Genomic DNA, 16,470 nt, shown 5'->3' on the forward strand with positions numbered 1-16,470 from the left:
GCCAGATCATATCAACCAAATGCAGCGAAAAGCGTTTTACAAGCTGTGCAACCTTGTTGGTCGACACGTGAATTTGACCAGCACACTAATTTGCGCATCACCTTCTTCACTCAACTTTTGAGCACCTTTTGTCCTTTTCCTCCACTCGTTTTCTATTTCTTCACACCATGGCCGACACCGGCTCTGTTGTCAGCACGACTAGTAGCAGCGATGGACGACGTAGTTTCTCTTCACCTTACACAGCACACACGCTCGATCAGATACCGACGCCCATGCTCAAGATGCTTGTGGGACTGGGTCCCGTCATTCGACAATGTGTACAGCTCATTGAAATCGTCACATGGCAATCGTCTCGTCCTCAAGTATCCGTACTTGCTGTGCTCTTGTGGATTTGTTGTTGTTGTTGGACGACGACTGTATTATCCTTGGGTGTACCGATCCTTGTTTTAAGCAAGCTTTGCCGAGACTGGTTGCAGGCGAAAACCACTCGACTACGACGAGAGAAGCTGGAGCAAGTGCGAATGGCAGAGCGAGAAAAGAATCAAGCACGTGATGATGCGAGTGACGACAATGACTATTATGACGATGATGAGGATGATACACGAATGCGTCGACAAAGGAAACGACAACAAGAAGAAGACGAGTTGGTGTCACGGAAGATACAACCTGAAGGTCGAGTCTCGTTGGATGATACTTTGCATGATTTGGCCATTATCAATGAATATGCAGATGGCGTACGACAATGGTGTGGATGGTGGGCTGAAAGATTGGATGGATCAAGACCCGAAGTATTGGCTTCTGCTCTTAGCGTGTTTATGTACATATGCCCGCTTTGGATCCTGTTCAACTGGTTATTGGGTCCTAGTGGTGTCTTTGCTCTGTTGGGAACATTGTTCTTAATTGGCTCGTCTCCTTGGTTCAAAGTCACTCTCATGGCCATACGTCAAAGTCCTTTCATTATGCATATCCTCGCTGCGCTTTGGGCATATGGTGTTGCTGTGGTTCTTTCATTATTGTCTCTTGTTTTGCCCTTACAACAACCTCTTCCTCAAAAACAATCCAAATTTGGCCGTGTCAAGGGATGGATCATGGGTCTTGCCGAGCATGCTCGTCACAAGAAATCAAAGGCATTACACGCTATCCAATCAGAAAATGAAGATGACAACAAAGCTACAACGTGCGGGACACGCAGCGAGATGATCTTTCAATTTGAAGTTTACGAGAACCAGGTATGTTGTTAGGGGACATGATACGTATACAAGTTAAATACTAACATGGGGGGGGATCATAGCGATGGTGGCTCGGTATGGATTGGACAACCAACATGATGCCAACTGAACGTGGACCATGGTAAATACATGATGGGGGCTTTCATGTTATTATGAAGGAGATGATTGATCCAAAGTAAATAATAGGACTGATAAGCAGCTGGTGGCTATTGAATCTAAGGAAAAGTTTGTGCTTCCAGCAACAAATGAGTCTGTGGAGATCATCCAACCCACAAACAAGAATGGCAAATCAATCAAGGTGACAACCAGGAAAACATGGGGATGGGCCGACCTCGATTGGTGGGTGGATATGACTGGCGAGCTGCAAGGCAGTGTCGATCGTAATGGATGGGAGTATGGCAATAATGCATGGAAGCAAATGAGCGGCAAACCTGGTATGCAGACCTTTACACGTCGTCGACGATGGTGTCGTAGAGCACGTTTGGTGGAAAGACGCTTTGAGGAAGAGATCCATGATGTCAAGTCATCGTCATCCGATACCAATGGCTTACGAAAACGTGCCTAACAATCCAACTTTTCTTCAAGAGATCATGTTAATAGTACACGTCATGCAAAATCATCCCCTCACATCACCTCGGAGAATTACTATATGTACTTTTTAGTTAACTGTCAGTTTATACTCTTTTTTCCTTTCCTATTTTCGCTATACAACAAAACAAATGTTTAAACGTTTCATTTTTAATCGTCTCAACTTGCCTGAACGTGCAGAGAGGTATAGACCACGTGGTACTGCACAGCTCACCTCTATTGAGCGTCAATTCCCATACTTGCTTCACACAACCCCAAAGAAGACCATGAACGAGAAGCAGCGTAAAAAGCTTCAAAAAAAGATTGAGCGGATTGCTTATTGGTTAGATAATGCAGTACCAGGATCACCCATTCCTCTTGGTATCGATTCGATTTTGGTATGTACATCATCACTCGACCTCGTTTAATCACTGTGCTCACCCCATGACACGTTTGAAACAGGGTTTCATCCCATTTATTGGAGGCTTCATGGGCTCATTATTATCATTGTACCAGGGCAAGTGACTAACTCATGTTTTGAAGAATGAAAAGCTCAACTTGGAAGAGTAGTGTATTTATCAACGCTTTTTGGAATCCCATTATGGCTATTGATGCGCATGACAATCAGCTTGTTTATCGGTAATTGCAGTTGCTTTATTGGTTTGAGACAATGAAACTGAAAGAGGAGTCATCCTAGACTTCATTATTGGTCTTGTCCCTGTGGTTGGTGCATTCTTGGATATGTTTTACAAGGCCAATCTTTGGAATTATGAGGCGTTGGAGGATTATCTTGTGCATGAAAGTCAAGTTCCACATGACAATGTACCACCACCACCATCATCATCGTCATCCAGCGGTAGCAAAGATACAAAAATGAATCCAAGGTATCAAGACTTAGCATCGAGTGAGATCACCTGGACACAATTGGGCAAGGATATCACTCAATTGGGTCACACTGCAATGGATTATATCCCATGGTCCACCAAACAACATCCTGAATAGTATAGCAAAAGCGATGTAATAACAATGGATGCAGGTTTATTTGAAGCAAATAGTTGTTGTTGTTGTTGTTGTTGTTCAAGGTGGTGTGATATAACTAGAAAGGTATCATGCAAAACAAAGAATGTGCGTCGTGTGCGAAATGAAAAAATGGAGAGATGGTGTGGGGAGAGGGGGGGTTGAAAGAATAGGTGAAGCATCATACGTGTAACGTTGGACGACATGCATTGGCGGGTGTGGATGGTGTGAACTTTTTCATTCAGAAGCCCAAAACGTTCTCAAGCTCATCTTCATCACTCATAAGTTCAACAAGTGCGTACATCATATTGGCCATATCACCTCCCGATTGTATTCGTAGATAATTGCGTACTCGCGATAGACGAGTGAGCGCCACAAGGGGTGGCTGGTCGTTTGATGGGCGGTCTTGCTCCTTATGGATTCGTTTCAATACTACTTCTTCCTTGGCTTCACTCAATAGTCGTTGTAAATGTATCGGTAATGCATAAATGTCCTCGTTCATACTCGATTCACTCAGATAAGTGACCATGTCAGGTGAAGAGAATAACCCCATAAGATAGTTGTATTGGAAGGGCGTGTCATTGTCCGATTGCAACTTGTCGACGGGATGTAGACAGTCTTCATCGAGATGACAGGAACAGTAACCACATGAGGCACTGTACAAATGCTGATTTTGTTCTGGTCCGATACCCACGTCCATATACAAGAAACAAAAAGAAATATAGAGAAAAAAATAGTTGTTCAAGAAAAGAATAGAAAACAAGTGCTAGTTCACCGGTCTTTTATAAAGAACAATGGCGTGTTTCCATGATGTGATGTTTGATCATTCCCCCCTTCCCTTCCCTTCTCCACTTTCCTTTTTCCCCCTTTTACCCTTGCTTCCCAAACTAATCCTCCATCTGATTTCCCTCCCTTTGCTTTTGAGAATTCCTATTTTATCATACACCATTCATAAATGACCACAACAGCGGCATCATTCCGCAGCGAGGTTGACACGTGTTGATGGTACCGCAGCTTTAATATGCACCGCAGCGGGAAGATTGGTACACACGACCTACTTGCATATTTGTTGCTACCATGTTGATGTCGTTTACAAGAAAAAAAGATACATTGAACAGGAAATAAGCACACAAAAAGGTAACAGGGCCAAATGAAACCATAAAAATGAATCGTTACTAGAGTATATATACCACCACATCACGGCAAGATGGCAGATTTGGCAGTGATACAACATGCACACTGGGAATTATTTCAGATCACTCGCATATCACGGTTTACTTGCTAAAAGTAGTTACGCCTCAGCTAAGAGGACGAAGTAGTCGCAGCGTTGCCGATCTCATGGCTGAGCCAAGAAATACAATGGTTGTCATGGTAAACATCTCGCCACATGACACGTGATCATAGTCGTTAAAGTTGTCAATGTCGATGTATGAAAAGTAGAACGAGGTAAGTGTCAAAGAAAGAACCGATCTGATCGTCTTTAGCTGCCTATATTAAACCTGTATTGAATGCTATTGTTGTGTTATTACTCGGATTCCTTGATGGCCATAATACACATGTCGACCTTAACCATGTCATCAAGCTCATTGTAAATCATCACAGCTATCACCTCAATAAACGAAAGAAGCTTTACTGCTTTATCAACGTCATCCCCGTTTCTTAGACTGTAAGTTGTACGTCGATACTCAAGCTTAAAGAGACATGGATGCATCTTAACAACAGGCTGTTGTCACGTAGTACAATGTGCTGTTGCCCTCGGTTACGGTAGCAACATTGGTTGCCATGCCATCATCTTTCTCACATTGGATACATGCACACAATTCCTCTCTCTCTTTCTCCCCTTATCTTCATCAATTCGCGGGTTGATGCTGTTGCTATGTACACATTGCCATTCATTTTCTCTGCCAATTTCATCGTGCTGTGTCGCATGGATACGGTTGTATTGGATTTATTTGACGTGAGTGATATGCTGATATAGCTGGATCTATTAGTTCTTGACGAGCTGCTCAAGAGCCTTGGTAACATCCTGAGAAGAAGCGTTTTGAAGGATAGCCTTACGTTCAATGCCCTTGTCTATATAGACACGTTTGGTAAGTCATGTTCCATAGCTATCCTCTAGCAATACTTACCGAAGCGAGCAAAGACACGAGCTTCAGCACCAGTTGCTTCACGGACGAGAATGGGAAGTTCAGGGTTGGCTTGCTTGATGGCAGTGTAGTTTTGAGCGATGAACTCTCTATTGATTGTACGGGTCAGGATCGTGTAAGAAACCAGAGCGTGTAGGTGAATGGTCGTTTATCGAATTACCTCAAACCAGAGCTTGCTGGAGAGGTCTGGCAAAAGTGAACGCGAAGCTCCTTAAGGCCCTTGCCCAATTGCGATCTCAATGCTGACATTTGGCTGTGTGGGATACGAAAAGTGTTTATCTTGTGACCAAGCTGTGCACACAGGGCTCCTCTCTCAAGGTAAACGTCACATGAACAGCCAATGAAATTTTAAATGTCCTCCTCCACCCCACACCCACACCACACTTCTTTTTAGACTCGAAAGGGTTACTTGACAATTATATTGTATTGTGTGCATGAAATCAATATGAAACACGGAATTGCAGGAATAATAAATGAAGTGTTGATGAGTGGTAGTACATGGATAGAAAGGAAATGCAATGTTGATTTGTCTTTTAACGTCTCTTGCGTTTGCTGCCGGCTTGTGCTGATCCCTTGAGACGGCTATTAAGTACCTTCTTGGCTGTTTCATCAGGTCTGACCTTGTTGCGGTTGCGGTTCTTGACATTGGCAGTCTCATAGTAATGGACACCGACCTTTTTCTTTTTGGATGGTGCTTCTTCTTTGACAGCCTTCTTTTTCTTGCGAGGATTCTCTTCTTCTTCATCATCACTGCTTGGTAATTCTTCACCCATATCACTCATCTCAAGCTCGCTATCGACTTGCTCATCCTCCTCATCATCTTGTTCATCATCCTCTTCCTCGCCTTCAATGACAGGTGCCTTGGTAACAGGTCCTTCTTCACCAACAACGCTCTCAAAGATTTCATCCCAATCAGCTGGATCCTCAGCAGGTGCTTCACCTTCCTTCTCTTGTTCATCCTCTTGTTCATCTTCTGATTCATCCTTCTTTTGCTTGAGTTCCTCCTTCTTCAAATCATCTTCAAGATAATTGCTGGATACTGCAATGTTTTTGAAAATCTGCTCCACACCAATCTTCTTCTTCTCCTTGGGTTCAGGGGCCTTTTCATCCTCAGGCGGTGGGACATAGTAAGGAATTCTACCACGAAGCCAGTCGTGAAGCACCAACATGGCAGCATTGTGGAAATCAGGTTCGCCCTTCTTGAGCAGCTTGCCAGTCTTTCGTGCCAGTTGTTCCAAAAAGTCGTTGGGATCGGTCCAATCCATGATGTTGTATGTCCGTTGGATGTATTCTTTGCGTACACGCTCGAGAATGGTGGGGATGTTGTCTTCAGGATTAGGAACGTTTTCAACTCGGACCTAATAGATAGAAGCATTAGTTCATGTCTCTCTATGCATACATAAAATGAGGCATTCTATACTTACCGAACCCTTGAGGATAATATCAGTTTCAGAATCTTCAGGATTGGGTGGCACAACACCAGGACAATCAATGAGGTAGATACGCTTCATAAGAGTGATGTATTGCCAGACCTTGGTTTCACCAGGGATGGGAGCAACGTTGCACACCTTCTTTGCCTTAAGAGTGTTGATGATGGAAGACTTGCCAGTGTTGGGATATCCGATAAAGCCGATCTGGATTTGTTTCTTATCGCTGTGCAAGCTGGAGAATTGGCGCAAGAGCTGAATGAGCGAACCTTTGCCGAACGAGTTGTTGATGGATGCGTGGAAGGCGAGCGTGGGATAGTCTTTGGAAAGATAGGAAACCCATTTGGCCTATAGGGATAGGGATGATTAGCATAGGCTGTAACTAGGATATAAATGACAACTTACGGTAGCCCAAGTAGGGATCAAATCACACTTGTTGAGCACAAAAATCAAATGCTTGTGGGGTTTCTCCTTGCGGATGAAATCTTCAATCTTGCGGCAGCGAGTACCAAGAGGATCACGAGCATCCAAAACATGAATGACAACATCAGAGGAATCAATGACCTTGTACAACTCATTCCAGATACGCTTGGATTGACCTGCTTGAAGATACCATGCACGTGCCTCGTCGACGAAATCCTTCTCCTTGTTGGCCAACAAGCTGGTATCCTTGCTCGATTGATAATTGTCTATATACAGCAACACATAAGTAAAACTTCTCAAAAGACCCATTCCTAGGATGAATTACCATGCTCTTCATCGACCTTGGTCATAAGTTCTTCCATCGATCCAATAGCGAGTTTAGGCTTCTTGCGTTGTGACTTTGCACCAAACGTAGATGAAAACGACTCTGTCTCGAGAATATGCATACGACCTTGCTTTGTAGGATCTTGTAACAACGACATGGGAAGCTTGTTCTGCTTCAAGAGCACCTGATAAGGATCATGGATCTTTGCACCAAGAGATTCTCGAAAGTCTTCCAAAGCCTTTTGTCCAATCACTCGAGTGTTGCCTTATCATTGACGTATTAGCCTTTGTATTCTTGTCGTTGCTATGGATATCCAACTACTTACCAAACCACTTGCGATTGGGAGCCACTCGTGCCGTCTTGACTTCAGTGCTTTGAAAGTCGGCTGCCTTGACAATCTTGCCTGCAGAGTTGCGGATCGCCTTGCCGCCTTTCAGCATGTTGATATAGCGTAGCTTCTTGGCATCACGATAAAAGTTCTCGCCCTTGACACGAATGTTGGTCGCACGATCGTCGCCACCCTCCTTGGATCGAGCCACACGAGCCTTTTCTTTCTTGAATTGACCCATGCCGTTGGTTAATGTATCGAGGACAAGATCAAACTTTTTTTTTCAAGGACGCTTGGTCCCGCTTTCAGCTTTTGCCAAATGATCCTCCTCCAATCAAATCTCAGCATTGCTTTGCAGTTGTGGAACGTTGAACACTTTGACCGACATCCACATTTCTTTATACGCTCTTCAAAGGAGTGCCATTGTGGATGTTGTATACATTGTACCCTCAAAAAAAAAACAATCAACACCGTTTATCGTAGTAGTCATTGTATAGTAGCTATGAAAGCTTTTATCCACATTGAGATATAAAAAGACATGCGATTGCATCATTGTTGGCATTCGAAATATAGTAGCAACTTCATTGTGAACATAGCTGTTGGGAATCACGTGAGAGTGTTATGGACAAAGAGATCCACCCCTTCTTTTATATGCATTTTGCATGCATCATGCACCATCCATACCCCGGAATACCACAACAATGAAGAATAGATCGTCATTTTTGACACCTCTACTCAATCGAGAACACATTGACAGCGACATTACATGGTCATGCTTTATTGCATAATCCAATAGAAGCGTATGTTAAATAAGGAACCAATTTGCGCCTCCTGTTGGTTGTGGCGATATACATCACCAGCTTGCACGTATCCCCTTGAATGTGCTATCATAATCCAGGATTACATACGTCCCATTGACAAGGAGTCGTGTAATACTATGATAGCCATATTGAATCTAAATTGAAAAGAATCATTTTGCCACTATGCCTCCCCAAAAGCAACGCAAGACGTGGCATTTTTAGACAAGAGCCACATGTAGACATGCACCGCGCATGTGTATGGGGTGGCAAATATTAGGATATTACTGTCAATGAACCTGTCGTAAGGCTATAGAGGGCTTCCCCATGTCATTATTTATAGAGTGGGATTATTCTAGGAGGGGAGAATCGTCAAATTGACAACAGCGCTAAAAGAATGCATGGTGGATCATGCAGGAGCATGTAAAAGAAACACCATCGTTTGCAAGTAACGCAGGCACTTTAGAATGAAAACCTAGCAAGTTTATTAGTAGTCATGGACGACAATTAGCAACGGGTAGGAGACAGGTCGTCAGCATCCCACTCGCCGTGCCCTCCTTAGCACGCGGTAGCACAAGCAGCGACGAGTGTAGTAGTTGACCGATCAAATGGATCAGCACGTCCATATACTGGGAACTTGCATTATGCCAACTACTGGATCCATTACATGGGAAGAAATAAGAGACAAGAAAAGGCTTTGGCAAGGAGCAAGGAGTGATCAGGGGTGAATAAGGAAGGAGGTATTAATGCTTGCTAGTCCATTGATAAGGTGGCCTTGTCGGTGGACTCGGCTCGATTACCATCTTTTTCTTTTTCTTTTTCCCTCATGTGCCAACGATCCACTGGTATGAAGCCTAAAACACGAGTTGCCTCGAGTAGCCATATGATGCCATCAAAGAAGAAGGATGCTTTCTTCAGCACCAACAATATCGCAACCCGATCCACTGGTATTCAACAACACCGACAAAAACATCATATGACGACCAATAAGCGTTATGCTCCCACATACAGGGAACTAATGCAAATATCAGAGGCAAGGCAACGAGTATCGATTTATGAAAAGGCATTCAAGCATTTTGGCAAGGCGGACTCGAAATTATCGACATGGATTAAACGCGTTCGAGCAAAAGGGCTTCCTGAGCCGATGAAGGAAGGTAAGCAATGGCAATAGGAACATCATTTTATTTATGGTAACTTATCTTTATCATGATGATGTACACAGGTTACCAACCAAAAAGAAGGCGTTGTGACCAACACGCGGCTACATCACGAGGTGCAAACCCAACAAATCCATCCATTAGTACATCTATCAAAAGTATTTTGCTTCGAAAAGCTTCAGCACCCTCCATGACGACTACCACTACTAGCAAACTAAGGAAAGATGCATCAATGGCTGATACACCACCGCGTCCTTCCTTGAGTGAATTGCTTCGTCAAACACCTTCCATCCCTCGTTTATCAATGTCTATTTCCACAAGGTCCAAAATATCCCCACGAGCAGAAGGTGATCAACATCACAAATATCAGGCTACTATTACTACCACCACCGCCACACGTGGTCATCCTCCCACACCAGCCCACCCAAGAAATGGGATTCCCTCCAAACTATGGCAGCGTCACTCCATGCAACCACCGCCACCCACACCTGATAATCGGAAAAGTCATCATGTTAAACCAACATCTTATTCATCCATTTCCAGCAGTCTATCATCAAGAATCGCTCGTACAAGGAAATCAATCGATTTATGGATGTTGGGTGCTGAGAAGAAAAAGCAAGCTGATGAGAAGATCTACAACGTTGATAATGAAGATGCGGTGGATGTCCGGTCATCATCAATGAGCCATAAGCAAGTAGAGATGGCGACTTTGCAAGCATTGAATGGGAAGAAGAGGATGAATAATAATGGTAGAAACAAGATGGCTACGAGATGTTCAATCATGTCTGCACGAGTTTGATGATTAAATTGTACTTGTATACCACAGGAATGCAACCCACCTAAAAAGGGAAGCTGCATTGCATGAGTTTTTTTGATTGATCTCTCTTCCCCGGATTTTTCAATCTCTTCACACACTCTTTCTTCTTTTCAACAACCCGTTGATGGCCACAAACACACGACTTACATTATATTTGGCCTTTGTCATTTTCACTATCACTTTGGTATGTTGACTAGACCCAACATAGCTTGATGCTGTTGTTTAACCGTGGGTTGGGGGTTGTGGTGATATTCTCTCAGGGGGCCTTTCAATATGGGTACCACAACGGCGAACTCAACACACCACAAGCCGTGATTTCAAAGTGTCAAACCAAGCAAGGTGTCCTCATTGAGCCATCTGATGGCATTGGTGGTTTGCCAGGTTGCATTCGCATGCCCGATTCGCAGTATTCGCTTGTGGTTGCCATGTTGACATTGGGTGGTCTCGTTGGTGCTTTATCGGCTTCCTATCTCAGCGACCGTTTTGGACGAAGACTAGCATTGTTTGGGACAGCGATACTCATGGGACTTGGATCACTTGTTATGACTTTTGCAACGAATATGGTGACATTGGCTGGAGGGCGATTTGTCGCAGGTCTCGGTAGTGGCATAGTGACAGTGGTGGTGCCAGCATACATTGCAGAATGTGTACCTCGATCAAGTCGTGGATTCTTTGGTACACTCAATCAGTTGGCTATTGTGATTGGCATCCTCGTCGCCCAATTAATTGGTTTGGCATGGTCAACATTGGCAGCATGGCGTTCTATCCTTGCAGTGGGGATCGTATTATCACTCTCACAATTATTACTTTTGCCTTTTTGTGTCGACTCGCCACGCCATCTTGCATCCATTCCAGGTGGATACAACCGTGCAAAGGCCTCTCTTTTCAAATTACGTGGACCACCTATGGATCTTGTCGAAGCTGAAATTAACGAATGGCGCGCTGAACAAACCGGTGACAATGAACACGTCGTAGCAACAGCAGAACCAGAACGACACAAGGTGAATCTTGTACGCTTTTTGATATCGCCCGAGTATCGACGCCCACTCGTCATCATTTTGCTATTGCAATTGACTCAGCAATTTTCAGGCATCAATGCCGTCATCTTTTATTCAACATCTATCATGTCAGCCGTCTTTCCAGAGTCATCAGATCTCATCACCGTGTACATCTCAATCGTCAACGTATTCATGACCATTGTATCAGCATACCTTATGGATCGATCAGGAAGACGAACGCTATTTTTGATATCAGCAGCAACCATGGCAACCATGAGCATCTTGCTAGGCTGGAGTATGGGTGCTGTGGATAAGGATAAAGTATCGGCAGTAGCAATCATTGGCTTTGTCGCTGCATTTGCTATTGGTCTTGGCCCTATTCCATTCTTGATGATACCCGAACTCGTGGATACACAAGCAGCGGCAAGTGCAGGTTCAGTGGGTCTTGCTTCCAACATGATGTCCAATTTTATCGTCTCAGCTGGATTCCTTGGTTTACGTGACATTATTGGTCAACATCGTGTCTTCTACATGTTCGGCGCCATCCTCGTAGCTATGTGTCTCATTGCTTGGAAGATTTTACCAGAAACAAAAGGTCGTAGTGCTGATGAAGTTATCCGATCCAATTGGTCCATCCATCCCAAACCATACCAGCAGCTTCCTCGAACATCAGATTCCATAGAAGACGCTTAATTTTCATTAATCGGTTATTCCCGTTGCTCTCCTCCATCTTTTCCTCTCTTAAGCATTCCTCATGTAATCGCTTCATAATAAACTACATTCTCCCCTTCGTCTTTTTGATCACATGAAATACATGTATACAACATTTGTCTCCCATGTGCTCTATTCGCTTTAGCCCTTATTTGGTAATGCATTGATGAGATCATTTGTGAGCATGATGGACATTGCTAACCACGTGCTTGTATGAGAAGAACGCTCAAGAGCAATCGCACGGGGTTGACTCTAACGCACATTTCGATAATAGTTCGCTACCATTTCCATGATATCAAATGACTTTATAGAACGAAAAACTATGTTTAGGCTATATTGACCTTGTAGGCAGTGGTAGTAAATTCTGCGTTGGATCCAATGAAAGGCTCTGTGCCTGATTGGAATGCACGCAAGTACTGAGATTTGTCGAGTTTACCAGTATCCACGAGGTGTTGCAGGAAGGGCAAGGCATCGCTTTCCATGTTGTTGATATCTTTTGCAGCCACAAAGCTATAAACCTTTTGGGATCCATTGCTACCTTCATGAAGCTCCCATGTGGTACCGTCGTGATCAAACGTGCTAATACTATCACCAATGGGACCTGCACCACCAAGACGACCGAGCCAGATCATGATTTCATATTCATAGTCTCCCGTTGTACTTGAGGACGTCCAGATATCAAAGGCCACATCTGCAACCAAGCCATCACCTTTATATGACCATTTCCACGTAAAAGGAATACTTTTGAGCGCTGATAGCTGCTTGGGATCGATCTCTAGCTTGGCGTTGGCATATGATTTGACTTGTGTCTTGTCACCTTCCCAACTCCAAGTCGTACGCCATGACAACGTATTGTCATCCTTGATGCCGGTCACTTCGGTACACTGTGAGCCACTTGTAGCAGTATCCTTGTTCCATAGGTTGTTGTAGATGATGTAATCACCAGCCGTGGTGGTATCGTATTGCCCACACATTTCATTAGCCCGTGCAGCAGGAAGTGGTGATGCCATTGATAAAGGCACAAGGAGGAGAGCAGAGGCACTAGCTAAAGTCTTGAAATGCATATTGTTGATTGTTGATTGTTGTTCTAGGCGTCGTCAAGGTCCTTGTTTCTTGATTTTTATATCGTCTTGGTTTCCACGGCAAAATGTCAATGGTGACACAGGTCTCAACGATATTGCGTTTGATTGTTAATTTCCGCCATGTGTCCTGCATTGCCGCGGAAAGCCAGCTACCATAGTTCTTCCCATCCACAAATGTGATGTGATAATCAGAACGTGCATCAAAGTGATCACACAAGCTTGCTTGTCTCATCCATGTCCATTTCACAACAATATTACACAAATGGTATTATCCCGACATACTTACTCCCTCTACTAACACAGCAGTCGTTGATGGAACACTGGTTAAAAAGGACGCACAGGGGATAGGTGGTGTAACAAAGGCATCAGCGAGAGATTGGAAGCACAAATCAATGGTAGACAATGAATAACTGCTATAGGGTAGCATGTGTGGGCAATCGTTCACAAGTACCCACGATGTCTTTGTGATAGCGAAAATGTCCAGTGCATCCGAAGCACCTTTTGAAAATACAAAGGGGTCTCGCCATCGAGCATCGGTATTGAATTAGTTCCATACCTACATATCCATTAAACGTCCCTTATAAAGAAGGATTGGGTTTCTTCTTCATTTTTTCTTTATTACGATAAAGGCAACACGTATATAGTACGCACGGATCTTCTGGCAAGGTGTAACCAACGGCTATTTGCCTAGATCAAGATCTACATCACAAAAAAAGGAACTGTGCTATGGGGTATCAGCAAGATCTAATAACAAAGAAAGGGATATGAGTTGTACTATCGAATATGCACAATCTTTGTTCACAACACAATGAATCAATCAGGCCTTTTCTTCCTCTCTTTCCCTTTATCAAAGCATTCACTGGTGGATACATATGCTTCCACAATCCTGCATGAATCTTTCTATAACACAACGCATCGAATGTCCACACACAATGAGATCTAGAAGCTTAGACGTGGTTGGCCAACGCAATCTCGTATTTCCAAAAGTAATCCTTTAATCCAATATCATCCACAAGAAATAGATTGAAAAGTACAACGAATTGTTCCAATGGCGAGGATACATTGGTTGGGAAGTTTCTATCATCATTTGAGTAGCATTTTGAAGAAACGAACGTATGGACGCGTCGTGGCGAATTATAAGCATGACGTATCAAACATGGAGATGGATGGTGATAATCAACGGTTTGCACAAAGGATGATGATAGTAGCTGCTATTGGATAGCGTCAAGTACGATAATTGGATGCACCGACCGTTCAGGATGACAGCATCAAACATGATGATCAAGTTCACAATGGATACACTCTTTTACGACGCGTTGCATATACCAGATCCTTGACATCCCATATACCAAAGCAATGTAATATTCAGATCCATATCCATGGGAAGTCGTATGTATTGAAACAAGTTGCTACATATGAATAAAGCTGCTTCTATACAATGGCTATCTGCTGTCCACGTAACAAAGGCTGCAAGGCAAGTTGCTGCAAGTAAAGAACGCTGTTGGATACGCTGGAGTAAAGACCTTGCTAATAGCAATTGCTGGAATGAATGCTGTTACGTTGATTGTGGTCGCGCATTGTACAAGAGAACGTGTGTTGTGTCAAGAGACTCGTATGCTGTAGAAGAGTGACAAGAAGGTTGTGTTCACGCCCTGGACTTGTCATTCAGTCAAAGACAATCGGATCAAGACAATCGTAGGATGGACATGATAGGTTGAAGGAGGACAATCGTTTGCAGGTGGTAGTTGTACTTGAATGGGGCAACAGTTGGGAATGGGAGGAAGAGGGAAGAAGTGGAAATTTAAGTAGGCTGAGCTGTTGGACACCTCTTGTATGAATCCATGCATACTGTAATTGATCCATGACCTTGAGATTGCCCATCTCGAACATGAAACTTTCACACAAGGTGGCCTTGGAGATGCTGATCACGTTGTTCTAAAAAAGACCTTATGTTTCATTTGAAAATTTGGAATGGGAGGGTGCAGTGTGGGTTTACTATGTAAATCAGAAATGGAGGACAGCGCCGATTCATGATTTATCGAAATAGTATGTATTACCTTGGGATTCCCCATTTCGAACTTGAAACTTTGTCAGAAGGTTCGCTGGAACATGCTGATCAACTCCATTCAATTCAAATATGCAGACTTCATTGTGAAGATTTAAAATGCGGGGGCGGTCCAAATGGTGGATGACATGAACAAAAGAGCGGACGGCCCACCGCCCCGAAGTTGCCTACCTCCAACTTGGTAATTGTTCAGTAGGGTGCTCTTGAGCATGCTGATCAATTTGTTCCAATCACGACTCCATGTTCATTATCACGATTTTGAATGGGAGCGTCCCAAAGTTGGAGAGACAGGGACATTCGCAGGGTCTGCGATTCAAGAATTGACATGTTCGCTGTTCGAGCGTAGCTCAGCCAAATCAGCTCGGATCAAGAAACTTGAATGATGGAAATGCTGGGCAGGAATAGGAGAATCGTTCCCATGCACTGGATTTGGCAACAAAGACGAATTGGATGAAGGGGCTGTTAGCGGGCAATGATGAGCTATTACTGAAAAGTATACGTTGACCCTTCCAATCATGCATAATGAGCTGAGTTACACGAAGAGGTCCTTCTGCATCTTTGGCTCTCCAGCATCTAGCTCCTTTACATTAAACAAAGACCACTTCTCATATAGCATCACGCTTACAAACGTAAAGGTGCCTGTATCTCCGAACTTTACAATGAAACGTGGGGTTTTTATTAGAGCAATGGGCTCGGCTTGGCCAACAGCACCTTGTGTGAAAGTTTCACGATCAATCTTGCCAATCCAAGATTTCGCAATGTCGCCACCAGCCAAACTGGATCTGAGGGTCGACCTCTTCGACGACGACGACCAAAAAAATATTTTTTGGGCTGTTTGCGACATTGAACGCGAAACTTTCACACAAGGTGCTGTTGGCCAAGCCGAGCCCATTGCTCTAATAAAACCCCCACGTTTCATTGTAAAGTTTGGAGATACAGGCACCTTTATGTTTGTAAGCGTGATGCTATATGAGAAGTGGTCTTTGTTTAATGTAAAGTAGCTAGACCCTGACAGAGCAAAAGATGCAGAGGGTCGTGTTGTGTAACACAACTACGTTTGCATGAATGAAAGGGTCAATGTATAAATACTTTATGGATCATCTAGGAACAGGCATGTATTGCTAGCTAACGGCCACTTTTATCCAATCATCATTGTTGCGAGATCCACTGCATAGGAACGATGCTCCTGCTCCAGACATCCGTTTCCATGATTAAAGTAGGTTGATCCGAGCTGATTTGACTGAGCTGCGGTCAAAGAGAGATTACATCACTCTCGACATAAAGCACGCTCGATGTAGCTCAACCGATGTAACCTTGTGTGAGCGTAACTCAGCCAAATCAGCTCGGATCAACCTACTTTAATCATGGAAATGAATGTCT

The 16,470-nt window shown here is 43.7% G+C and overlaps 8 protein-coding genes across 8 annotated transcripts; 4 read left to right on the forward strand and 4 right to left on the reverse strand.

Moving 5' to 3' along the window:
* Positions 1–167: 167 nt before the first annotated feature.
* O0I10_010477 (uncharacterized protein) lies at positions 168–1,794 on the forward strand (the record flags this gene model as incomplete). The annotated part of the gene is made up of 3 exons (XM_058490456.1): positions 168–1,229; positions 1,292–1,350; positions 1,416–1,794. The coding sequence occupies 3 exons, from the start codon at positions 168–170 to the stop codon at positions 1,792–1,794; spliced, it is 1,500 nt and encodes a 499-aa protein (XP_058338823.1).
* Positions 1,795–1,948: 154 nt separating this feature from the next.
* Positions 1,949–2,798, forward strand: O0I10_010478 (uncharacterized protein; the record flags this gene model as incomplete). Its single annotated transcript, XM_058490457.1, has 4 exons — positions 1,949–2,194; positions 2,259–2,313; positions 2,367–2,435; positions 2,494–2,798. 4 exons carry the CDS (start codon positions 1,949–1,951, stop codon positions 2,796–2,798), a joined length of 675 nt encoding a protein of 224 aa, XP_058338824.1.
* A 256-nt stretch (positions 2,799–3,054) lies between these two features.
* On the reverse strand, positions 3,055–3,513 carry O0I10_010479 (uncharacterized protein; the record flags this gene model as incomplete). The annotated part of the gene is made up of 1 exon (XM_058490458.1): positions 3,055–3,513. The coding sequence occupies one exon, from the start codon at positions 3,511–3,513 to the stop codon at positions 3,055–3,057; it is 459 nt and encodes a 152-aa protein (XP_058338825.1).
* Positions 3,514–4,800: 1,287 nt separating this feature from the next.
* Positions 4,801–5,209, reverse strand: O0I10_010480 (uncharacterized protein; the record flags this gene model as incomplete). Its single annotated transcript, XM_058490459.1, has 3 exons — positions 4,801–4,886; positions 4,943–5,049; positions 5,121–5,209. 3 exons carry the CDS (start codon positions 5,207–5,209, stop codon positions 4,801–4,803), a joined length of 282 nt encoding a protein of 93 aa, XP_058338826.1.
* Positions 5,210–5,493: 284 nt separating this feature from the next.
* O0I10_010481 (uncharacterized protein) lies at positions 5,494–7,704 on the reverse strand (the record flags this gene model as incomplete). Its single annotated transcript, XM_058490460.1, has 5 exons — positions 5,494–6,318; positions 6,385–6,735; positions 6,793–7,076; positions 7,136–7,399; positions 7,461–7,704. The coding sequence occupies 5 exons, from the start codon at positions 7,702–7,704 to the stop codon at positions 5,494–5,496; spliced, it is 1,968 nt and encodes a 655-aa protein (XP_058338827.1).
* A 1,382-nt stretch (positions 7,705–9,086) lies between these two features.
* O0I10_010482 (uncharacterized protein) lies at positions 9,087–10,216 on the forward strand (the record flags this gene model as incomplete). Its single annotated transcript, XM_058490461.1, has 2 exons — positions 9,087–9,414; positions 9,483–10,216. The coding sequence occupies 2 exons, from the start codon at positions 9,087–9,089 to the stop codon at positions 10,214–10,216; spliced, it is 1,062 nt and encodes a 353-aa protein (XP_058338828.1).
* Positions 10,217–10,358: 142 nt separating this feature from the next.
* O0I10_010483 (uncharacterized protein) lies at positions 10,359–11,925 on the forward strand (the record flags this gene model as incomplete). The annotated part of the gene is made up of 2 exons (XM_058490462.1): positions 10,359–10,418; positions 10,495–11,925. The coding sequence occupies 2 exons, from the start codon at positions 10,359–10,361 to the stop codon at positions 11,923–11,925; spliced, it is 1,491 nt and encodes a 496-aa protein (XP_058338829.1).
* Positions 11,926–12,269: 344 nt separating this feature from the next.
* Positions 12,270–13,007, reverse strand: O0I10_010484 (uncharacterized protein; the record flags this gene model as incomplete). The annotated part of the gene is made up of 1 exon (XM_058490463.1): positions 12,270–13,007. The coding sequence occupies one exon, from the start codon at positions 13,005–13,007 to the stop codon at positions 12,270–12,272; it is 738 nt and encodes a 245-aa protein (XP_058338830.1).
* Positions 13,008–16,470: the final 3,463 nt, after the last annotated feature.

The sequence above is a fragment of the Lichtheimia ornata genome (genome assembly GCF_029851405.1).
Source record: "Lichtheimia ornata isolate CBS 291.66 chromosome Unknown scaffold00070, whole genome shotgun sequence".
NCBI lineage: Eukaryota > Fungi > Mucoromycota > Mucoromycetes > Mucorales > Lichtheimiaceae > Lichtheimia > Lichtheimia ornata.